Source organism: Chiroxiphia lanceolata, chromosome 8 (assembly GCF_009829145.1).
Source record: "Chiroxiphia lanceolata isolate bChiLan1 chromosome 8, bChiLan1.pri, whole genome shotgun sequence".
NCBI classification, from domain to species: Eukaryota; Metazoa; Chordata; class Aves; order Passeriformes; family Pipridae; genus Chiroxiphia; species Chiroxiphia lanceolata.
Window position 1 is genome coordinate 6656311 of NC_045644.1, and position 24474 is coordinate 6680784.

The following is a 24474-nucleotide window of genomic DNA, read 5'->3' on the forward strand; positions in this document are numbered from 1 at the left end:
CGGCCCGGCCCGCCCTCCCCGAGGGGAGCCGGCGGTGACGTCACGGCCGGGCCGCCCGGCAATGGGCGCCATTTTGAAACCGCGAACCCTCCCGCGGCTCCGGGCGGCTCCGTCCCGCTCCCGGCCCCGCGCCCGGCCCCGCTCCCGCGGCTCCCCCCGCCATGGCAGGTCGGTGTCCGCGCTCGGCCGCGCCTTCGGCTCTGGGCTGGGCTCCGCCATGGGCTGCGGGTGCGCTCCACGCGGCCGCGGGAGCCGGGCGCAGGCCGGGCCGCGCCGGGCGGTACCGGGGGGATGCGGGAGCGCGGCGGCCCTGAGGGCACCTGGCCGGGCCGGGGGCGGCGCGGGCTCCCCACCCTCCCTTCTTCCCTCCCTCACCGCCCTCTCCCCCTTCCCTCCGCAGGGGTGGCGAGAGCTGGAGGCGACGGCGGCGGCAGCAGCAACGAGTTGCAGTGGTGCTTCTCGCAGGTGAAGGGGGCGATCGACGAGGACGTGGCGGAAGGTGAGGGGGGCGCGAACACCCCGAGTGCTCCCGGCCGGGCCGGGGGTGGGCCGTGACTAAGCGAGCCTCTCATCCCACCTTTAGAGCATCACACACAACTCACGGCGCCTTCCTCCTCTGCTAATCCCAGAATTATTAGGGTTGGAAGGGACCTCTGGGGATCACCCAGTCCATCTCCCTGCCCAGGCAGGGTCACCTGGAGCAGGTGATGCAGGAACGAGTCCAGGTGGGGTTGGAATGTCCCCGGAGAGGGAGACTCCACACCCTCCCTGGGCAGTTGTTGCAGGCTCTGCCACCTCCATGGAAAGAAGTTCTTCCTCGTGTTGAGGTGGAACTTGTTGTGTTTTGGTTTATGACTATTGCTCCTCGTCCTGTCCCTGGGCACCACTGAACAGAGTGTGGGACCATCCTGACACCCCTTGGAGATATTTGTGTGGATTGATGAGATGCCCTCAGCCTTCTCTGGGCTAACCAGGCCCAGCTCCTGCAATCTCTGCTCATCAGAGAGATGCTCCAAACCCCAGATCATCTCTGTGGCCTCTGCTGGACCCTCTCCAGTAGCTCCCTGACTTTTTTTTAGTGGGGAGAGAAAAGGTACTGACAGTGACAAAACACAGGGAGAGGGGGGAAAAAATTCCCAGTGGAGTCTGTGAGGCTTGTCAAGTTTTGCTGTGACGCACAGAGAGTGCAGCTCTGTCATTTGTGCTGCATTAAAAAGTGCAGTTTAAAGGCTTCCTGCAGCTGTTGAGAGATTTTATTCCCACTTGTTAACGTTTGAGAGCTATAAATAGGGATATTAAGCAGGGAAAAAGGGTACACCTTCGCATTTCTCTGAAACTTTCCAAGTGTGGCGTGTTTTGGACAGAGTAGAAAACAAGAAACGTTTTAATTGGGAAAAGTGTTTCTCTGTAGTGTGGAACCAAGGGGGCATTTTGCTTGACTTTGATGAGAAGGTTCCTTTATTTCCCTAAATTTCCTGTGTTCAAACTGTCCAGACTGGCACTGCTCCTTTCTGAAGTGTGAACAGACTTTCAGGGCTGTGTGTGCTCAGCTTGGGTTTGGGATATTTTTTTTTTTTTTACTGGTTGCAGTAAATATTTTTCCTTTCTGTCTGCTACTGGGGAATTATGCTGACAGTGTTTTCATTTTCTTGCCACTTGTTTGCCATTCCATTTAAAAGAATAGCCATGGGAGGAACTGACTGGAAAACTGCTTGAGAAACTAGACTCAGTTGTTTTCTTCTCTTTTTTTTTCCCCTAAATATATTTTGTAGCTTCTAGTATTGCTCTGAAGCTCCCAGAATTCTTATGGAAATATATTTAAGTAGCTTTTATGTTTGTCAAATGGTCCTTTTTTCTTGGGATCTGTCATCGGTGTGACTAGAAGTTGCAAAGGAAATGCTCCTGGGGGCATCTGGCTCCTGGGGTCCCTTCCCGGGGGCAATTCCTGAGCAATGTGGATTTGTGCAGAGCAGGAAGGCTCCAGGAATCATGCAGAACCTGTGATTTTGCAGAATTGGTGCTAGAGTTTGGCTTTCCTGTGGGAATACCAGAACTATTTACAGTTTTTGTGACTCCTTGTTTTTATTTTGGTTTGTGGCCTTTCCCTTCCCGTTACTTTTTGCCTTGAAATTGGAACTCAATAATGAAAATAAACAGTTTATTGTCTTATAATTGCTTGAATTTAATTCAGCAGGATGCAGTAAGTGTGCAAATAACACTGCTAGAATTTTTGCCTCAGTTATGGACATATTTCCTCATTACTGTTTTTTTCAGTCTTCTCTTACCAAACTGCACATCCAAACCTGCTTGATGGGCAGCTGTTGCCTTGAAATGGCCTTGGGATTTCACCTAAGTTTTTGTGATAGTGAAAACTTGCTCTTTCTGTCAATTTTTGTTCAGTTTTTAAGCTCTCTAGAGGAAAATGCCAGCATGTCCAACCTATTCCATGCAGACTGTCTTGCTAAATTTCCTCACAGAAGGGTCATTCAGTAGCTGAAACTCCAAAGCCTGGTGCTCAGGCAGCTTTACCCAAACATCACTTCCTTTACAGGGCAGGTCTAACATACATTTTATGTTGAGTAGTCATTTCTCAGGTGTGTTGCTTAATAAAAATACTGTGACAAGTGGCTGTATTAGATTGGCAGCTGCCAGCTCCATTCTCAGGATTTTCCTAACTGGGTCATTAATACAGAAAATCACATTCTCAGCTTTGTCTTGTGTGTGTGTTCCTTTTGTTCAGGAGGAGATCCCTGAACTCTGGACAGGCTCTGTGTCAGTGAAGGGAAGGGCAGTGTTCAGAGAGCAGGAAAATCCATCACTTACTGAATGTGGACTTTCTAAAGTGTTGACTATGAATTTTCTCAAGCAGAAAACTTTGGTTGGATTCATGGAGGGGGACTGGAGAATAGAACAGATGTTGAGTGAAACATTTAATACTGAGGATGGCAATAAGCATAATTTAAAAACAAAGGTAATTTGAGATGTGTTGTAATAGTGTTGTTGGTATAAACCACGTGGCTCCAAACCCCACACTGATAGCCTGTGCAATTTGTGATTCTTGGATTGCCTCTTTCTGTAGAAAAGACCTTTCTAAATGTGGAACACAAATGCTGCCTGAGACCTTATCTCGTTCATGATTTCAGTGTTGAATTTGTTTTGCATGGTCAAAAATGCTGTGTTATGGGAGAGGGGTTTTTTTTGGAAAGCAAAATATAAACGAGTTTATTAAATAATGTGCAGATATGCCCAAATTCCCTTATGCCAGATGTTCTGCATCTAGCCCATAGCCATTTCTGGATGTAATTCCATATTTTCAGTTAAAGATTGAAGAAATAAATTTTTTTTTAATTCTCCAGATAGTGACTGGTATTGTCAGCCCTGATAAAGTGAGAGATCTCTTGTTATCCTCAGTTCAGCAAACTCTCCTTTTGCAGCCCACGGGGTGCTGGGTCACCTCAGCACTTTGCCAGAAAGCAGAACACCAGGAGCAAAGACAACCACAATCTAATAAAAATATATTGGCCTGTAATCCTGAACCTGTTCTCAAGTGCAGATACCAGTGATTTAGAAATGCTCTTATTGTTAAATTGTCTTTATAAATCAGTGGTTTAAAATGTTCTCATGTGTTGTTCAGGAATTTAGCTGGCCTATTCCCACTGTTTTTAAAGGGAATTCTGGCATGATTTCTTGCCTTTAGAAAAACTATTCCAGTAGAGGTACAGTTCTGTGGGACCTGGTTCTGGTCAGCTTTACGATCATCTTTTTTCTATATAAACTGGGAAATTTGGGACTAATGACTCCATTATTGAGCCATATGTACTGTCTCCTTTCTGGTTATTTCTGGGGTTACTTCATGCTGGAGGGGGGCAGAAGATGGGCTCTAAGCTGTGCTTTGGGTTTGGATTTTTCCTTGAAAACCACTGGTTTGCCATAAGCAGGACTTCAGATGATCTTTGCCCTCCCCTCATTTTGAGTTTCCCAGAGAAACTGTGGCTGCCCCATCCCTGGAAGTGTCCAAGGCCTGGTTGGATGGGGCTTGGAACAACCTGGGATAGTGGAAGGTGTTCCTGCTCGTGGCAGGGAGTGGAAGGAGATGAGTTTTGAGGTGCCTCCCAGTCCAAACCATTCCATGATAATATTTCACAAACAGTTTTGCGCTGAGCACGTGTTGGGTTCCAGCTGGAGAAAGCAGAGTCAGCACTTCAGGCAGGCCATGTTATTCCAGAGGTTTCATACAACCCATGGACCAAGAATTTGTCTTCACCCCAAGTTCCACAACACCCTATTACCTAAAAATGTGCTCAGCCAGTAGATAATAGGTATTTAATAAGTGTTCTTTTGAATTCCAATGGTGTCAGACAACAGAAGCCCCAGGGTGTTGTGGCACTGGAAAGTAAATTCCACTGTCTTACTGTACAGTAACATGTCCGTAACTCTGGGAACTAGTAAGAACAGGTGTGTTTTGTAAGAAGTGCAACAGGAGGGAGCTTTGGGAAGTTTCTAGATTTACAAGTGAATAGCCGTGCTTAAAAAAAAAAGCTCCAGGTGATCTTCAGGATTTGTTGAAGTGGTCATGTGAGTGTTGTCATTCAGTTTTCTGTGGAGCACAGGACGTGTCCTGCCTGCTCATGTGCAGTGAATTTCCATCTGGGATCTTTACCATGGGATCACACTTTGATTTTTGTGTTTTTTCTGGCATGTGCACATGATGGGTTAATGGAACTGCAGGGACAGGACGGGGGGGAGTGTGGATGTAAGTACAAAAATGTTCAGCCTTGTGAGCGTTGAGACAGTGATACCTGTCTTTTTTGTAAAGGAAAGGAGGAGTTTATGGTCCAGGTGGAGACCTTGGAGGCAATTGGAAGTGGTTCAGAAATGCCTTTTTGGCTGTTGAAGCTTTCCCAGAGCTTTTGGATTTAGTGTCTCTTTCCTGACTGACACGTAAAAAAGTTAGGACAGCCTTGTCAGAAAACTACACAGGTGGAGGTTTATGGGAATTAAGGGGGAAAAAAATCCTCAGCACCAGTGAAAGATGGGAAGTGGGACATTAAAGAACAGATTAAAAGGTCTTTTAAAAGACTAAGCAACCACTAGGCTACAAGAGAAGATAAATTACTTGGCTTTAAACTGGCAGAGGACAGGGGTAGATGGGATATTGGGAAGGAATTCTTGGCTGTGAGGGTGATGAGGCCCTGGCACAGGTTGCCCAGAGAAGCTGTGGCTGCCCCATCCCTGGAAGTGTCCCAGGCCAGGTTGGACGGGGCTTGGAGCAACCTGGGACAGTGGAAGGTGTCCCTGCCCATGGCAGGGGGTGGGACTGGATGGGCTGTAAGGTCCCTTCCAACCCAGACCAGACTGGGATTCCGTGATTATGTTTTCATGAAAATGTGGAGCTTCAGAACACAGAGCTGATGAATGATAAATGCTTGGCAGCAGCCTGGGGAGCCTGTGCACCTGGGAAATCTTGGGTATAGTCCCCATGTGCATCCTCATGCTGGGGCCGTTTGGGGAGTGTTTTAACATCTGGGGAAAAAGCGTAATCAAAAATGACAAAAAACTCTTTTTTAAGGGACAGGAAGGTGTGTGAAAGCTGCAAGTGGAAGGAAAATTTGATTCTCCCATCATTTTAAGACCTTTCTGAACTCCTACTAGAAGTACAGTGAACAGCATCACAATGAGCTCCTTAGGAAAAACTAACAATAGCATGAATTGATTAAATTACTTCCAGTAGGAGAAATCTTACTGAAATTACTATTCTGGAGGTTAAAAAAATAGTACTGAGGCAATAGATTTGGACAGAGAATCCTGAATTATGTCATGAATATTAGAAACAATTTCCCTAATTTCTCATGTCTTGTAAGGAAGGCACAGCAAGGGAACACACTCCTCTGCAGGCAGGAAGGGAACACTTACATCACTGAACTCTGGCTTTACTGCTCCCTTTCCTTGCTGTGCTTCCTTTATGCTTTCCTTGCTTGCTTTGCACTGACACATGCAGGCAACTCTGTGCACTCTGAACTCAGTGGAGACAGTCTTTGAGGATGTAATTTAAAGGACTTCCAGTATCAAGTCACAGTCTGCTTCCATTGGCAAGAAAACGCAAATGTAACTAAATGAGGGAAGGAATCTTGTCTTTTACAAGATGGAACTCTGAGGTGCTGCTACATCCCAGAAGGAGGGTTCGGTGTTGGGTTTGCTGGGCAGGCTCTGGAGCAGGCCTTGGGAACACTGTGGCACCTTGTGCTGCTGCTTTTCCCCCTTGTTCCAGTGCTCGGAGCAGAATGGCCTGAGCACTCCTCAGAGGAGCCAAGTGGCTCTGCTCCAGCCATCCAGGACGCACAGGAGCTGGCAGGCTTTCCCAGAGAACTCCAAACAAGATGTTTGGAGTTTGCCACAGCCTGTCAGCAGCAGCTCTGACCTCAGACAGCTTCTGCTTCCAGGCTGGCCGGTGCCGGCCGAGCCGCTGAGGAGCAGCCAGGGTGCCCTGCTCCTGCCCTTGCTTAACCTTAAATCTGTTCAGTGATTTAAGTTAGTTCCAAAAGCAGAGTTATTTTGGACTCAGCTAAACCCTACCAGGTTCAGTTAAAGGCAATTCAAGCCATTTTGCAAGCAGATTGAGTATTAGGGCGTAAAACGTTGTTAGACCTTATGGATACTTTAGGTTGGCAGAGTGTTTAGCAGTGTAAGTTCAGAGAAGTTTGATCTGAGCAAAACTACACCCCTTTGGTTTATTGTCCTGACTTCTGGTACATCTCACTCCTGTCTTAACTCTTCAAAGAAATCCTAAAAGCGGAATGTAAAAATTGTGTATATAAAGTGGCGTATTCTGAAAAACTGGTGATTTTGAGTAACTTCTGTGTATCTGTAGATTATCAGTGGTTACTGGTAGCTGAAAAGTTCAGCTCACGTTTCAGTACAGTTCTAATTTCTATCAACTGTTAAAAAAGAGTATTCTAGGACATATTTTCAGAGCAATAGCAGCAATACCAGTCTGAGTCCATCCCCACTGCAGGGTAACACCACTGTTCCACTGACTGTCCTGGCAGCCATAGTTCAAGTGGAGAACCGTTGTTCACCTGGAAGCAAGTCAGTGACAGGTACAGGAAGGAGAGAGAGGTTGAATCATGGAATTCAGTGCTGGAGTCAGAATCCTACTGGAACTGAAATTCCAGGATTGCCTGCCTGCCGCAGCACAAGGAGGAAGAGGAAGGGTCTGTTGGGAGCAGGGTGCCTGCCAGTGGCTTGGAGTGCTCCCCTAGTGTGGTGACTGCAGCCGTCCCAGCTGGAGAACTGTCACACTTCCCTCTGCCCACCCTGGAGCCTTCCAGTGCAGCGGGATACCCAGGGAATGTTTGGGGAGTGCAGTTACTGTAACTCAGTACCAGCAGTTCTGAGGCCCCATGTGTCTGGAACTTGAGCTCCAATAGGATTTTGGGGTTTAAAACATTTTTTCTATGATTTGCTCTTTAGCAGGTGCTGGTTTCTAAACTTCTTCATTCTCTGTGATAATCTGTTCCCTTTAAAGGGTATCTCTGGTTTTTTTCCACTAATCTTATTTGCTGCATTTTTTGTTTTATTTTGGTGATTCTTTGCTGAGTTGCTCTGAAGTGACGGTTCTTTGATGTTCCTGACTACCCCCATTTGTCACCTGTGGTCTCTCAGAATGGTCTGTTGTCACTGCCTGCTGCAAAAGAGTCCTATTCCTCCACAGCTCAACACAGTATTCCAAGGACATCTCAATGTCTGCTTTCCAGGTTGATTTAGGAGCACAGAACTGCACTGACCCCTTCTGCAGTCTCTGCTTCATTCCCATCCACTGTAGGAGACCACACAGTGTCTCCCACTGCTTTGTCCACAGGGTAACTCCAGTGCTGTACGACAACAGGGTCCTGGATGAAAGGTGTGTCACCTTTGAGCTTGATTGCAGGCACAAAAATATTCCCTCTGTGCTCATTCCCACTGGCAGTGTCCCTGGCAGTCCGTGCCAGCCATCTGCCTTCCAATCCAGCCATTTCCTCTCAAAGCATGAGCTGCTGCTGAGAGTTCCTTCAGCCTTAGAGCAGTCCATGCTTTGGATCTCTAGGATGAAGAAGGGGCTGTGTATTAAAACTCCTTTTCAAGAGATGGGACAGGAGCCAGGTTAGCAGACGTACGTTGTTTGTTTGTGTGCTGAACATAAAGTGGCATTGTCCATTACATACTTGGAAGATTCCAAATTCCCTGGAAGTTGGAGCAGCCTCCTTTTTAGATCATGATAGAGAGCAAGGAGTAAATATCTGAGCAGAGGGCTCCTGGCAAAAGGCTTTGAACAACTGTGAAGGATGAGAGGAGCTGATGCTGCTCTCGTCTCGTGTTAGTCCTGAGCACAAGCTGCAGCTGCAAATTCCTTCTCTCCTGGGTGAGCCATGAAGTAATTCTGTGTTTTCAGGTTTGGATTTTCACCAGAGCAGCAGTGCACAGCCAGCTGAGAGAGGAAAAGTTCATGGGAGCTAATTTTAGGCCCCTAATGTGGCTGCTGTGGATCTCTTTGCATTCTCCATTACCTAAAACAGAGCCCGGGTGCTGATACCAATGTCAGAAATCCCGTGAGGAATCCTGGGGGGGATTCAGTTAGTTTGCAGGTATAAGCTTGCTGTCATCTCCTAATCCTAATAAAAGTTGGTCTCTGCCATCCCAGCCCTCTTCACCCCCAGCAGAGCCAGCTCAGGAGGCTTTGAATGTTCTAAACTTCCCAGAATTCTGACAGGGATTGTTGTAGGGAGGTTCACACTCACAGGGATTGTGAAAGGCTTGAGCACTTGCTCTGAACTTGGACACATCCCTCAGGGCTCACAGCATTTCTCTGGGTCAGGGAATGGCTCCACCATATTACTGTGGAGATGAGTATCCATAGGCCTCTGGTGTGTCGGGAGGGTGTTTCCTACCCATGGAAGTGCTCAGTGCTCTTAAATTTGGGGATGCTGCAGGGTCACAATGTAGCAATCCTTTTAATACACCACCTTTGAAACCAGCTTGGAGTTTCTGCTCTGGATGCAGAATGTAACCAAGGTGGAACTCGTTTCCAGAAGTGAGGCTAAACATGAATTTTTCATGTCTGGAAAGAAATATTACCAGCCTAATATCTTACTGTAAAGCCACAGGGCTTGCTGCTCTTCATAGGTACAGGAGGAGGATTTACATGGATACTTCTGGAGCACAGTCGCAGCCCCACAGGAGCAACTGGAGGGAAAGTTGGACAAACCTCTGTTTCTAGAATATCACTGTCACCAAGGTGTCTGTACCTGAGAAGAGAACTTTGGATGCTGTCCTTGAGCAAATATCATGATGTCTTGGCTTTGCTCATCCTTTCCTGCGTTTCATTGGGAATTAATTTACTAGCATGTAAAAAAGGCTGAAAATAAGACAGAGAAATAACATTGGTGCTTGCACATGTAAGAAAAAGTTACAACATATAATAAAAACCTTTGAAAATCCAAAAGTTAATGTGATGATGAAGAACCTGCAGAGGTTTGCTTTGTTCTTTCCTAAAAGTTCTAAGCTGACTTGGAAATAAAGAGCAAATGTAGGTGGGTGAAGTGTCAAGAAGAACACTGATGGGTTTGGAATTCATTCTGGGCTTTACTTCTAGTCTTGTACTTTTAATTATTTTTTTTTTACCTGCTTTGAGGTGGTAGAGTGCTGAGGGCAGTGGGTGGAATGATTTAGGGATTGATCTGCATCAGTTGAACGCAGCTAGAGGGAAAACTGTTTGAATTAATACTTTTATATATAAAACAAGTACAGTGATGTTGAAAAAGGTGATTCCTCGTATTCCAGTTTTTTAACTTAGAAAATATTTGAAGGAAGTTTCTATTTTTGTCTTGCTGTGCCCTCCCCATTTCCCTGTTTCCTAGAGCATGTTGGTGACAGGCTATTTCAGTGTGTGTTGTTTACCTCATCAGTTCGTTTCTTTTTCCTTGATTCCCTACTTTTCCATGGTGTCTCCTGAAATCCCTGTGTATAATCGGTAACAACTGGTAATTGAGTGATAATTTCCTTTAAAGAAAGGTGACTACAAAACTAGACATGTCCAGAAGCAGGTTAGTAATGCAATATTGAAGGCTGGGATAAATCTGTAAAAAGATGATATTTACTCATACATTTATTCATTCTAAATAAATTTTTTAATCCAAGAAGGTAAATCATTATCCCTACGCCCTAGGAAAAAACTTTTAAGGTCATCTGTTAATAAAAGATGAAAAATTAATTATATATTGAGAATACTGGTTAGGGTTTCTAATCACCTTCCTCGTGAGAGTGGGGCATTATTGAAAGGAATTTCGAAGATAGAACATCAAAATCAATACAGAAAAGGGGTTTTCAGCAAGTCTCCAATTGCACACTCTGGAACTAATTGCTGTCATACTCTTCAAACCTTAGAGTTTTGATATCTGCATCGTAAAAGCAATATTTGTTGTGAGCAGGCCCAGCAGGAACAGTGTTTGCTGAGTGCTTTGTTGGCTTTGTTACCATCTGCCCCAGCCCTGGGACAGACATTTCCAGCTCCTTATCTCCTGCTCCTTGGCTTCAGGTTGTTTGGTGGCTATTAGTTCTTTATTGCCACCTCCTGATTGGAGTTGTGGCTGCAGTGGGATAAACCTGGGTGCTCTTAAGGCCGAGTCTGAGGGCGCTGCAGGCAGTTGGAGCTGGAGGTCCAGAGGGCTTTGCCTTTGCTCTCCTGGTTTCTTGTATCTTTGCTGATGCTGCTGCATGGAGCTGGTTCAGGAAGCTCCACTGGAAGAATTCTCTTTCTATCTCCCCCCCTTTGACAGAGGGGAGCTGCCCATTCCAGGCTCCTGAACTAACTCCATGAGTGCTGGGCTCCAGGAGAGGCAGGTGAGCCTCAGCTTCACCTGGATCAATGCAAGGGAACACCACACATGGACCACTTTGGAGAGGATTCCCACTTTGGGGAGCTTGGAGCACGCATATGTCCATGGATATGGCAGCATTATGTCCACAGTAGAACAAACACTTTGGCTGAAGGCCCCCAAAGCTTACACTGAGATGAGTAAGTGTTTTAGCTTGTCAATAAAATCATGTTAGGATTTGGAATGTGGCTTAATTTAGGAATGTAAATGAAGAATTATGTCATTGCATTAGTATAAGTTGTAATTTTGTTTTGTGTTCAAGTCTTGAAACTCCTTGATTTGCTTTCCACATTACAGTGCTGTTTTATTTCTGTTCTCTTTACAGCTGATATAATTTCAACAGTTGAATTTAATTACTCTGGTGATCTTCTTGCAACAGGAGACAAAGGTGGCAGAGTGGTTATATTTCAAAGGGAACAAGAGGTCAGTGACTCAAAAAACAAAAGTGCTGTTACTACACTGTTCTTGTGTTGCACAGTCTCACTTCACTTGTTCATGCCCTGAGGTTTAAATGCTTTAAATGGAGAGTTTTCTCAGAAAACTCCAAGTTAGCCAAGTTTCTAAATGTGTGCCCTGTGCTGCACTCAGTGAGTTCGTTTGATGGGGGTTCCTCCCTTCTTAAAAAAAAAAAAGTTCCAAAAATCCAGGTGATTTCTTTGTGTATACCTGGTGTGCTCAGTGTCACTTTGCAGAATTGCCTGTGGACTTTTCCTGAGCCTTCCACTGGGTCAGGCTGAGCTGAGATAAATCACAGTGCTTTGGAGAGGATGTAAGAAAAGTTTATAAAATAAGCTGCAAGGATAATGGGATAAGGTGGTTAAAAATTGATTTAGGGTCCTATGACTCAAAACCAGTGGGAGCAGCCACTTCTCCAGAAACACTTGAGTGTTTCCAGTTGGGAGGGGGGGAGGATTGTCCCTCCTGCAGTTCACAGCTCCTCAGCTGATCCCTGCAAGGAGTTCAGCTGTGTGGCAGTGCTGTAACATTCCTCTGCCGTCATCCTGCAGCCACATCCCTGAACTTGGATACCCAGAGCAACAACAGGGGTTGGAAACGTGCATGAAGTTCTGGAAAATAATGGTTGTGTCTGGGGTTGTGTTCTTTAAAAAGTCAGTATTTCACTTGGCAGTTCTGCCCCCCCACCGAAGAGCATGGTTATCCTGTCATTTGCATCAGAGTTGATGAGAGATTGAGCCTTTGGTTTTGAGCCTTTTCCTGGACCAGAAATACCAAAATGGATTGTGGAATTTTAATTCAGCTGGCCTGTGCATGAATATTACAAGTCTATGTGTTTTCCCAGTCTATTTCCCAGCAGAATCCCTCTACCTTCCTTGTGTGGCTCAAATAACGCTCAGTTAATGAACACCTCACCAGTGTTTTGCCTTTCATGCTCACTGTGGTGCTGTTCATAACCCCTTTTCCCAGAGGTGCTGTACTGGTTGTACTGGGAGGGCTCTGGAGCAGTGAAATGAAGACTGTGCTGAAATGTTACCCGTCTGCACCCAGGCAGCTCAGGGCTCATCCATCATTTACTCTGGGTACAGACTTAACTAAGGCCCAGGAGAAGGTCAGAAGTGCCCCCTGCTCGGACTGATGTTGTGTGTAGTGGGACTATTGTGGGGTGGCTCTCAGCTACCAGGGCTCAGTTGTTCCATAAGGCAGAACCCACTTGTCACCTCACTTCCTCAGAGGGTGGGGAAAACCAAACCCCAAGTACACAGGAAGATTCAGCTGTCTCCTTGGGAGCACATGGAAACTGAGGGAAGGGTTGGGCACGAGGGACATTACTCTTGTCATGTGCAAAACTGCAGGAAAAATCTAACGTGTATAATCTTCAAATATAACAACAATATTTTTACCCAATGTGAATTTAAGACAGGTTAGCCAGGTTAATGACGGCTTAGGGTGGTTATACAATTCCCCAGACATTTGGATTTGGGAAGTTACACTGGAATGCTGTGCATCATGCCCTGGGCTCAGATGACTTGATTTCACTTGCAAGCAGCCAATTATTCCAACCTGATGTGTGAATAGAGAGGAAAAGCACCAGCGTCAGCAAAGGCAGCTCTCTCCAAGGGCAGGGAACTGCTGGATGGGGTCAGTTGAGAGGGTCCTCTCCAAAACTCTTACAAGTTGAATGACCTGTAGGGAGTAAAATAATTTAAAGTCTCAGAATCAACTGAAACTGCGCATTGAGGAAATGTGGAAACTCGTGAGACACTGCAGGGGAAAACTCAACACCAGTGGGGCTGTTCTCCAACATGAGCCAATAAAGAACATTAACCTACTTGAAAAGCCTGATAACAAGTTACCTCAAATCTGATAATGCAAATCTGTGGACACTTGGAACTTTGCTCTCTGTTCCTTGCTCCCGCATCCACAGAGAAGGATAACAAAGCTTGAAGGGTACACAGATGTTTATAGATAAAGCTGCATTTTGGAAGAGAAAGGCTGTGTGCACTGTATTGAGGCTAAACTGGTACAGTATCAGAGTGACAATGTAAAATTCACAATCTGTTGTAGAAGTGGACTTTCTGTTGGGCAATTTCTAAACACTAATTTGTGCCCCCAGTGACATCAGCCTGAAGAAATGCTCTGTTCTCTTGCAGAGTAAAACCCGTCCTCTCTCTCGGGGAGAATATAATGTTTACAGTACCTTCCAGAGTCACGAGCCTGAGTTTGACTACTTGAAAAGTCTAGAAATCGAAGAAAAAATTAATAAAATTAGGTGGTTACCACAACAGAATGCTGCTCACTTCCTGCTGTCTACAAATGGTAAGGACCCTTTCTTTTTGCAAAAGACTTTGTCATTGGAATATTGTCTCAGCTGTGACCCACTTGGGGTTTTTCTGAAGTGTTTTGGGGTTGTTTTAATGTCTTTATTTGCAAAATATGTTTTGATTGTAATGTTGAGTGCGAGGTCTGTGTGAGTATTGAGTGTATTCTGTTTTGGTGCATCATGGAGCATCTGTAAGTGGAAATGTAGAACTGGGGACAGAGGTTGGTGCTGGGGGAACAGTTGAACTCCATGATCCTAAAGGTCTTCATCAACCTAAACTATTCTGTGGAAAAGTTTACTCTTATTGTCAGAGGAAGGTGCTTGTTCCTCACAGTTTGGATCACTTTTTGCCCTGTATTTAAAAGACTTTATGTGAGGTCATGATAAACTTTTAAAAGCAGGAGTGACTTCCATCTGCTGGACCTTGAAATTAAAATCATTTACTTTGATATGTCTTAATAAACTTAAAGCATTCTTTAAACTTTATCATCTTAAATGCTTTAAAGCTCTGCAGGAGTTTAGGGAGGAGAGATTTGGTTCCAGTTAGCCAGGGATCTCACTCATGGGTGAAACAAACCCATGGGTTTGTTGGGTTTTTTGTCCTTAGCACTGGTCTGTTAATATACTTCAGATAATCATACAGGGCTTAGTGGGGAACGTGGGTAATTGGTGTGTGAAACCCCCCTGTGAAGGGTCCTTTGGGTCAGTGGGAGGCACAGACCTTATTGCTCAGGCACAACTTTGGATTTTATTCAAACTGCGCATCCCGTTGGGGACAAAGAGCTCTGTCAGGGTAAAGAACTCTGCCAGGGTCCTTTCTGCTGCAAGCAGGGGAAACCCAGACAGGTCAATAGTGTCCACTCTGCTCACTCCCTACTTAGGGTTTTTATTTTGAATTGAACTCATTCTCAAGCGTGTGAATTTTTGGTTTTAGATAAAACTATTAAATTATGGAAAATAAGTGAAAGGGATAAAAGAGCCGAAGGTTATAATTTAAAAGATGAAGATGGAAGACTTAGGGATCCTGTCAGAATCAAAGAACTACGGGTACGTCTCTGACTTTACATATCTTTTTGCATGTACTTCTCTACCTTTGTGCTCCCAAACTGAAATGTGCAGGTTAAAAATGATGTTTGGGTCAGGGTCATTGAAAACTTTAGAAAAAATAAAGACACTTCATTGTTTTTATATATATATATATAAACTATTAAATAAGGTCCCTCTGGAAAGCTTGATGGAAACTTTCATGATTATAATATTGTATTTCTAGGAACAAGACTCAAAAATTGGAACAGGGTGCTGGATATTCCGTGGTTGGGTAGAAGGTGTGTTTGTTAGAGGCAAAGTTGAAGTATTTGGATAACCTAAAGTGCACTGGAGTAGTCTTGGACATCATGCTGTAGTGGGCAGTGCTCCAAACTTGGGATCGCTTAGATCAGGAGCTCAGGAAATGAAACATGCAGAGTTGGGGTTTTTATTGGGGTTCTATGTTGCTGTCACCATAAAGAGGAACAGAACTGAGGCTCTCCCTGCTCTCAGAGCCAGGGCCACCCTTACACTTGTAGTCACTCGTCTGAACTTGCTGCTTCTCTGAGACTGGAAGTGTGGGCTGAGCTGCAGCCCGGCCAGGCACTGCAGCTTGGGAGAAGGGATGATGGAGTGAGCCAAGTCTGAGCAACAGTTGGGAGGAGGAAAAACCTCACCTAGAGCTACTTCCATGTGGGTTTAGAGAGCCAGTGTACCCTGGGCTTTGGGGGCTTTGATGGCAAGTTTTGTTACAGAAATATAGTCCCCGTGTTTTGTAAAGTGGGGGACGTGGAGGAGAAGCAATACTGAGACCGTGGCATTTCCAAATACCATTCCTGATTTTTCCCATTAGTGCACCTGTGATGTCACAGCCAGGCTGGGAGCACTGGTGTAGTGAGATAGGACATGGTCTGATAAAAAGTAATGGATTCATTGTAATCATTAGTTGGATGTAAACAGCCTGGAGATACAAACCCAGGGAAGCAGTGAGGCAGTTCTGGGATGATCTGGTCTCTGGCTCCAGACAAATGGGTTATCCAGGACACTGTCAGACCTGGTCCTTAGCTGGATGATGCCACTTGGGATTGTGCTGGGACAGCCCTGCTCAGTGCTGGACACTGAGGAGCAGCTTGAGGGCAGGTTAGGCCTGGCTCTGCCAAAGCTCAGCTGGTTGTGGCAGCAGCTGTCTCTGAATTTGTGCTGACTGTTCAGGAACGAATTGGGGATTTCTTTGAGAAATGTTGTTGCCAATGTCCTGAGCACCCCTCTGAGATCTGGGGACATTTCTAAGGGCTTGTTTCTCTAACCTTTAGATGTTGTTACAAACACACCCCATGTCCTGTTGGGTGAGGCATAAAGGGCTGGGTTTGACAGGTGACTGATGCAGAAGTCGGTGCCTGAAGTTTTCTGTCAGCAGTATCCAAAGTCAGCATCCATACACTCTTTCATTATTTTTCTTGCTCAGTAGTTTTCTAAGTTGTTCAGTCACTAAATCAATACAGAAATCTGTGGTGTGCAATTAACTAATTGCCATCAATTAATTAAACACACCTGTGGGTTCCCAGGGCTCAGTATTGGGGCCAGTGGTGTTTAAAGTCTTTATTGATGATCTGGACAAGGAGATGGAGTGTGCCCTCAGTCAGTTCACAGAGGACACCATGGTGGGTGGGATGTTGATCTGCTGGAGGGCAGGAAGCACTGCAGAGGGGTCTGGACAGGCTGGATCTGTGGGATGAGGGAAAGCAAGGACAAGTGCCGGGTCCTGCCCTTGGGTCACACTAATCCCATGGAACACTCAAGGCTGGGGCAGAGGGGCTGGAAAGTTGGAAAAGGCCCTGAGGGTACCGGTGACAGTGGCTGGACATGAGCCCAGATGTGCCCAGGTGGGCAAGAGGCCAATGGCCTCAGTGCCAGCCGTGGTGTGTCACAGGCCCAAGGCAGTGACTGTCCCTTTGCTGGCACTGCTGGGGCACCTCCAGTGCTGGGGGCAGTTCTGGGCCCCTCAGACCAGAGAGACATTGAGGGGCTGAAGTGTGTGCAGGGAAAGGAACAGAGCTGAGGAAGGGTCTGGAGCACCAGGATTGGCTGAGGGAGCTGGGGGGGCTCAGCCTGGAGAAAAGGAGGCTCAGGGGGGACCTTCTCACTCTCTGCAACTCCCTGACAGGAGGGGGGAGCTGGGAGGGGTGCAGGCTCTGCTTCCAGAGAACAAGGGACAGGATGAGAGGAAACAGCCTCAAGCTGGGCCAGGGGAGAGTCAGGTTGGATGTTACAAAAAATTTCTTCCCCAAAAGGTTGTCCAGGCCTGGCACAGCTGCCCAGGGCAGTGGTGGAGTCCCCATCCCTGGAGAGATTTAAAAGGTGTGTGGATGTGGCACTTGGGGACACGGGTTATTGGTGGCCTTGGCAGTGCTGGGGAAATGGACTCAGTCTTGAAGGTCCTCTCTAACCTAAACAATTTGGTGACTCTCATTAATCTCTTGTGGATCAGGAATGAGTTCTCTGCCCACAGTGAGTGGCGTTTCTCTGTGCAGGTGCCAACCCTGAAGCCCATGGACCTGATGGTGGAGGCGAGTCCCCGCAGGATATTTGCGAATGCGCACACGTACCACATCAACTCCATCTCCGTCAACAGCGACTACGCCACGTACCTGTCTGCAGATGACCTCCGGATCAACCTCTGGCACCTGGAAATCACAAACAGGAGTTTTAGTATCCTTTGGTGTCTTCGGGGCACACCTGGTACAGCTCAGCTGGCTGTGTCTGAGAGAATCACTTTAATGATAATAATTAGAGTGGGTGTTTGAATCCAGGGATTCAAACAGGATTTGTAAGTGTGGAGGTGTAATGCAGTGAAAGCAGGCGTTGGAAGGATCAGTCATTCCTGAGGGCAAGTGTGCTTCCGATAGAAAACCATCAGTAAAATACCACAGAGTGTGTTCTAAGGAGAAACTGAGGAATTGCAGGAGCATCCTTAATTCGTGAAGATCAGTCGGCTTAAATGAGAGTTGCCAGATTTGAAAACTAGATCTTTTCGTACTGTGTTACTTCTTTCCAAAATTTAAGGTCTCTTAACCAAGTGACACTTCTCTTAGACAAATTTCAGTGTTTTTCCATGTCACATGATTTCATTAACTGCAGAACGAATTTTCAGATCTTTTTGCAAACTAACTGCATTTTACATCAACAAATCTGCAGTAAAACAAAAGTTACAGAAGTACTGTCTTCTAAAGAGGTAATCTTGTAAAGTTTTAGGTCAAGTTTTCTAAAGTTCTGGGTAAAGAGATGAGGTATGTTTGGTGTTCAATAGGAAGCATTAAGAAGGAGGCTTGAGAGGACTTTTTGGACTTTGATGATCCTTGTGGGATATTCTGTGAATCTAAGAGTCTAAAATTGTCCAGGTCTTAGATTTCAGATGGAGAAAGATGGAGAGGGACTTCTAGGAGTGTGTAGTGACAGACAAAACAGGAATGGCTTCCCACTGCCCTCTGGCAGTGGGATAGGTGGGATATTGGGAGAAAATCCTTCCCCGTGAGTGTGGTGAGGCCCTGGCACAGGTTGTCCAGAGAAGCTGTGGCTGCCCCATCCCTGGAGTTGTTCAAGGCCAGGTTGGCCAGGGCTTGGAACAACCTGGTCTCCCTTCCAACCCAAACCATTCTGGGATTCTGTGATCTGTGAAATCCAGACTTCTTTAGGCTCCACTTTACTTCGTGTGCCTTGCACAGGGCAGAAGTTAAAGCTCCTGCCATGGCATTTCCAACACTTGTCACCAATTCCCTGCTGGAAGGGGTCAAATGTGAGCCGTTCCCTGCCTTTACCAGCCGTCCCAGACATCGTGGACATCAAGCCGGCCAACATGGAGGAGCTGACGGAGGTGATCACGGCGGCCGAGTTCCACCCGCAGCAGTGCAACGTGTTCGTGTACAGCAGCAGCAAGGGCACCATCCGCCTGTGTGACATGCGCTCCTCGGCCCTCTGCGACCGCCACTCCAAGTGTGAGTGACACACACACACACCCCCTGCATGGGGGGCACGGGCCACCCGGGTCCTGCTGGGGTACCGGCCACAGCGGGGTCAGGGACAGAATGGGTGCCTTGTCTCGTTCTAGGCCACCACTGGGCACAAGGGGGGGCAGGAGGCAATTGACCACCTGGCTCTGCTCCTCTTTGCCCATTTTTGCCTCATAAACTGATGGGAGCAAGTGCTTTGGGCACCAGTGACACCTGCCATCTGGCCACGCTCAGCCTTGGTGCCTCTCAAAGATTCTGCTCGTCACGGGCCAGTTCAGAGCAGTTCATCCACCTTTGTGTGTTAGAAACTGGGCTGATGCCACCAGAACCCCTTCCCCTTGGGAGCAGTGCAGCTCCTAGGATGGGATTAGTCCTTGGGATATACACTGCAGGTGTGTCCACGGGTTCAAGGTGAATGCTCCTTAGGCTGCTGAACCATGAAAACTCGTGTAGGTGAGGAAGGATGGCATTGCTGTGGAAGTCCCAAGGATCCTTGTTCCCTGCCCTGTACACAACCGTGTGTTCCCTGTTCCCTGCCCTGTACACAACCGTGTGTTCCCTGTTCCCTGCCCTGTACACAGCTGTGTGTTCCCTGTTCCCTGCCCTGTACACAACCGTGTGTTCCCTGTTCCCTGCCCTGTACACAGCTGTGTGTTCCCTGTTCCCTGCCCTGTACACAGTCGTGTGTTCCCTGTTCCCTGCCCTGTACACAGCTGTGTGTTCCCTGTTCCCTGCCCTGTACACAGCTGTGTGTTCCCTGTTCCCTGCCCTGTACACAGCTGTGTGTTCCCTGTTCCCTGCCCTGTACACAGCTGTGTGTTCCCTGTTCCCTGCCCTGTACACAGCTTGTGTTCCCTGTTCCCTCCTGCAAGAGCTGTGGTTTATCAGCCCTGAGACACTGACAGTTCCAGGTCAGCTTCCTGCAGTGCAGAGAGGGGTTTCTTGGTGCTGGAAGGAAGTATTTGTGCAATAGGAAGCGGAGAATGCGAGGCCACTTCATTGATTCAGTTCAGTGTTGCGTTAAATCACTTAAATGCACTTTATTTTTAGCTGCTTGTGACTCAGTCACCTCCTGTTACAAGGGGTCTGTCAAAAAAGAGCAAGTTCTGGGTAGCCTGGGTCAGGAAATGCTGATTCCAGAGGTTGACTCTTGGATTTAAACAATGTGTCTTGATCTGCTCTCTAAACCCACACAAGCTGTTCCAAGTGAAGCTGCTCACATTTCAGTGGGGTGTTTAGAACAGTGTTGGTTCAGGTCTAAAGAGAAGTAGTACACTGTCCATGCTCTCCTTGTGTTTGGGATGCTGCTGTTCCCATCTGCTCCTCTTCCATGGGATGTGCAGATCAGCTGTGGTGTTTACTGTACCCACGTGCTGGTTTTAGCCTTTTTCCTCTGGCTGATCCCCAAGACCTGTGAGTTGTGCTTTGCTGGAGCTGTGCTGTAGTTGAGTGTTGGAGATGCACATTGGCAATCTGATGGCCTAGAGCACAACAGTGCTTTAAAAAAGATTACTGCTAAAAAGTATCCATTTTCTTCAAAAAGAAACTAGTAATTGATTTAAAATTTTCCAGTACTGAAAAATGTTAGAAGCTGTAAGCCCTGGTGTTGGTTTCACCTGGAACTGTGTCTTCTCTCTGCAGTTTTTGAGGAACCTGAAGATCCTAGCAGCAGGTCATTTTTTTCAGAAATAATATCATCGATATCTGATGTGAAATTCAGCCACAACGGGCGATACATGATGACAAGGGACTACCTGTCTGTCAAGGTGTGGGACCTCAACATGGAGAACAGGCCTGTAGAGACCTATCAGGTACATGTTCACCTCTTCTGAACCGTCCCTTTTCCCCCTTTTCCTCTGTTTCTGTGTCCAACCTCCATTTCGTGTCCCCAAGGTGCACGAGTACCTCCGCAGCAAACTGTGCTCCCTGTACGAGAACGACTGCATCTTCGACAAGTTTGAGTGCTGCTGGAACGGTTTGGACAGGTGAGGAAAAGGGGCTGGAGTTCCCTCAGCATCAGGATTTGGGGTTCCAAAGTTGGTTGCTCAGAATGAGGCTGCAGGTGGCTCTGAGTTACTGAGAGGAGAAATCCCACTGGAGCACTAGGTTTGCACAAACAAATTTGGCAGTGGGATTTCTGCCCCTCTGCTCTGTGAGACCCCACCTGCAGAGCTGCCTCCAGCTCTGGGGCCCAGCACAGGAAAGACATGGAGCTGCTGGAGTGAGTCCAGAGGAGGCACCAAGGTGATCAAAGGGATGGAGCAGCTCTGCTGTGAGGAAAGGCTGAGAGAGTTTGGATTGATCAGCCTGGAGAAGAGAAGCTTTGGGGTGAACTAATTGTGGCCTTACAGTGCCTGAAGGAGCTGGCAGGAAAGATGGAGAGACTGTTTACAAGGGCTTGGAGTGACTGGACAAGAGGGAATGGCTTCCCACTGCCAGAGGGCAGGGTTAGATGGGATATTGGGAAGGAATCCTTCCCTGTGAGGGTGGGGAGGCCCTGGCCCAGGTTGCCCAGAGAAGCTGTGGCTGCCCCATCCCTGGAAGTGTCCAGGGCCAGGTTGGACAGGGCTTGGAGCAACCTGGGATAGTGGAAGGTGTCCCTGCCCATGGTTGGTCTTTAAGGTCCCTTCCAGTCCAAAGCAGTCTGTCGTTTTTGTTCCTGTGGGATAAGGGGATGAAGTAGCACTAGGAAAACCTATTTTCCTCCTGTAAAGATGAACAAAGAATTAAACTGCAGCCAACTGCCAGTGGCAGGATGGGGGGAGCAGGGGAACACCTGGAAGAGGAAGTGGTGCAGTGGGAGCAGTGCTGCAGTCCCAGAGGAATTGAGCAGAGGTGTCCATCTGGCAGAGTGTAATGGACTGGCCATGAGCTTGGCCTGACAGTGACCTCATGTGTGAGAGAGGAGGGGGGAATATTATTTCTGGAGACCTGACAAGATCTACCTTTCTTCTGCCCTTCACCAGTACAATCATGACTGGATCTTACAACAACTTCTTCAGGATGTTTGACCGGAACACACGCCGGGACACGACTCTCGAGGCCTCCAGGGAGAGCAGCAAATCCCGTGCCATCCTAAAGCCACGCAAAGTGTGCACAGGGGGGAAGAGGAAGAAGGACGAAATAAGCGTTGACAGTCTGGACTTCAACAAGAAGATTCTCCACACAGCATGGCACCCCACGGAGAACTTCATCGCCGTAGCTGCCACCAATAACTTGTATTTATTCCAGGACAAGATTAACTAGGGATGACTGCCCGTGGACAGAGTCTCGTCTCGCATAGTTCAGCTCAGTTGTTTATCTGTAACAGAAGGCCTTGTTGTCCTACCAGTGAAGAACATTGATGCACTTACTTCCCTTGAGCTAACGGAGAGGATCTGGCCTGGCTTTGAGTCCCTGGAGTGGTTCTGCCTTCGGTGGGGGGGGAGCGCCCGGCGGCTTTCGGGGAGGAGCCTCCCCAGGCAGAATTGATGGACAGTGCTCAGTGAGGCCAACACAAAACAAATGTATTTATTGACGTCTGAGCCTTCTTTCCAGTTTATAGACCAAAAAATTTAACACCCGAGAAGAAAAGGTTGTCATAAAAGTGTAATTTCTCTCTCTCGCTCTCTCTGCTGTAATATTTGGGCCTTTCAGAACATTTCTTGTGCTTGATGCCTGTACACATTCCTCAGGCCTGGAGCCAGCGCAGGGTCTGACCTTGAGCACTTAGGTGGGGCTTGAGTTGGGTTCTAGGCAGGTGTCCATGACTATTTACTCACCAACTGTATCTATAACCACACCTTCTGGTGTAAACCACTTAATAAATAACAGCCTATCAAACGTGTTTTTAAAGCTGAAGGGATGTATTCAGTCTTCTTTTTGTATTGCATGTCCTGAGCTGGTGCAGAACAGTCCTGGTGGCACCTCTGACAGGGTTTGCCCCAAAACACCGAGTTTTTGGCAGACTAATACGAACTTTTTTGTGTAGTATTTCAGATTCTAAATTTAGAGTTTCCATGGCATTGTCATAGAGTTGGAGTTGCACTGGATTTGTTGTCCAAGGCTCTGTGTGTGCCGAGTAGGAGATGGAAAGGGTCCTAGAAACATCCACAGCCTTAACCAAGTGTCGGCCTTGCACGGAGGGAACCGAAACATCGACACTTCTCTGCCCTGAGGATAAAAATGCAGCTTCTGTGGCGCATCCCCCCCTCAGCCAGAGGCAGAACTGATGTGCATTATGGTTTTTAACCTTTTTAGTTCTTGTCACGAAGGGAACAGTTTGTTTTAAGTGTTTGGCACAGTACCTCGTGTGTCCCCTGCAGTTCCAGACCGGGCCCAGGTTGTGCCCAGGGCAGATGTTGGACACCCCGAGCACAGCTGGTGTGACAGCAGCTGCTGGGACTCTCCTGCCCAACTTGTTTTAAGCCTTAGGTACTTTTTCTTTTTTTTTGTTTTCTTTCTTCCAAAGAGGCCTAAATCACATCCCCCTCCCCCGGACGAGCCGCAGGCACGTCCAGCAGCCCCGAACGGCCAGAGCCTGCCCTCTGCCATGTGCCTGCAGCCTGGGAATGTTTTCCCAGAGCCCCCAGCTTCCCCCAGGCAGCCGCAAGTGTGGTTTACACTCCGTTTTCCCTGGAAGGAAGGTGTGTTAAGCTCTCAAGAGCAAACCGTGGCCATCCCACCCCTCCCGGTACCACCCCCAAGCCAGAGGGTCCCGGGAAGGTGGGAAGGACAAACCGTGAGGTTCTACAGAGAAAGGTTCAATTCACTCAGTCCTATACTGTACTTGGTTGTGACACTTTGGAACTCCTGAGATGTGGAACGGGGGGGTCCGAGCCGTTAATCCGACCGCGTTCCCAATGCCTGCTCGAGCCGATCCGTGGGGTTGTACATAATTGTTCAGTTCTTTTGACCAAAAAGTTTAATAAATTTTAAATGTTTACCTGGCTGTGCTCCCTGTGTTTTGATGATGTTTCCTTTGTGTGTGAGGGAATTGGCTGGATGGGCCAACTGAGGGTGCATTTCAAGTTGGGATGGTTGGTGTGGCGGGGCCAGGACTGCTCCCTCTGCTCCAGGACACAGCAGTGCTGGCTGGGCTGGATCTGTTTTTTCAGCAAATACAAGTGGAATGTGAGTAAAGGGAAGAAGGATATGATGGAATCTCCTATTCCAGTTCTGTTTGCTTGTACCACTTTCAATTAAATAGTTTTTGACTATTCATGGAATTTTATCCTTTTCATTTTACCTTAACACCAGATCTTAGTGTCAGTTTGATAGAATTGCTGCCCAGTGGAGCAGCCTGGTCTGGTGGATGGTAGAAGGGCATGGGGATTGGAACCAGGTGGGCTTTAAGGTCCCTCCCAACCCTGGCCAGTCGAGGGTTCTGTTTCAGCCCAATGGCTTCAGGCAGAGCCCCCCACGCCAGAGCTTTGGAACTGCATTCACTCACTGCAGATCCAGGACTGAGTGGGCTCAGCCCCTCAGAGATAATTATACCATGAAATTCTAATTAAAATCTAGATGAATGAAGAACGAGGAAGCATGAAATGTGTAAGTACCTCTGAGCCCTCTGTGCCTGAGCAGGGAGGAGCCAACAGGGCCGGGGTGGGGGGGTTGCCGAGTGCTTGCTGACAGCAGGGCCATGTATGAGACTGGTCTGAAGCTGTTTCTATAGAAACTTCTGATTTTTGTGTCAGTTGTGAAGTGACCAGTGTTAAACTTGTGTCTGGAGGCAAAGAGCCTTGTCAGCCCCTTTCATTGGTAGAGAAAA

At 47.3% G+C, this 24474-nt stretch overlaps 1 protein-coding gene across 2 annotated transcripts; it reads left to right on the forward strand.

The window, feature by feature from the left end:
* The first annotated feature begins 34 nt into the window (after positions 1-34).
* PPP2R2D (protein phosphatase 2 regulatory subunit Bdelta) lies at positions 35-23650 on the forward strand. 2 transcript variants are annotated; one of them, XM_032694954.1, is made up of 10 exons: positions 35-168; positions 401-499; positions 11236-11333; positions 13520-13685; positions 14624-14736; positions 17247-17424; positions 18543-18707; positions 20364-20533; positions 20616-20707; positions 21689-23650. In XM_032694954.1, the coding sequence occupies exons 1-10, from the start codon at positions 162-164 to the stop codon at positions 21966-21968; spliced, it is 1368 nt and encodes a 455-aa protein (XP_032550845.1). In that variant the 5' UTR covers positions 35-161; the 3' UTR covers positions 21969-23650. The 2 variants fall into 2 exon arrangements, with proteins under 2 accessions (XP_032550845.1, XP_032550846.1); XM_032694955.1 differs by lacking the exons at positions 35-168; positions 401-499; positions 11236-11333; positions 14624-14736 and having other exon boundaries at positions 13540-13685.
* The last annotated feature ends 824 nt before the right edge of the window (positions 23651-24474 follow it).

Bases quoted from the DNA above. Each gene is read 5' to 3' on its own strand.
- PPP2R2D (XM_032694954.1), top strand. The intron at 14,737-17,246 runs GTACGTCTCTGA...TTCTCTGTGCAG, and splicing joins TCAGAATCAAAGAACTACGG to GTGCCAACCCTGAAGCCCAT. The intron at 18,708-20,363 runs GTGAGTGACACA...TTCTCTCTGCAG, and splicing joins CTGCGACCGCCACTCCAAGT to TTTTTGAGGAACCTGAAGAT.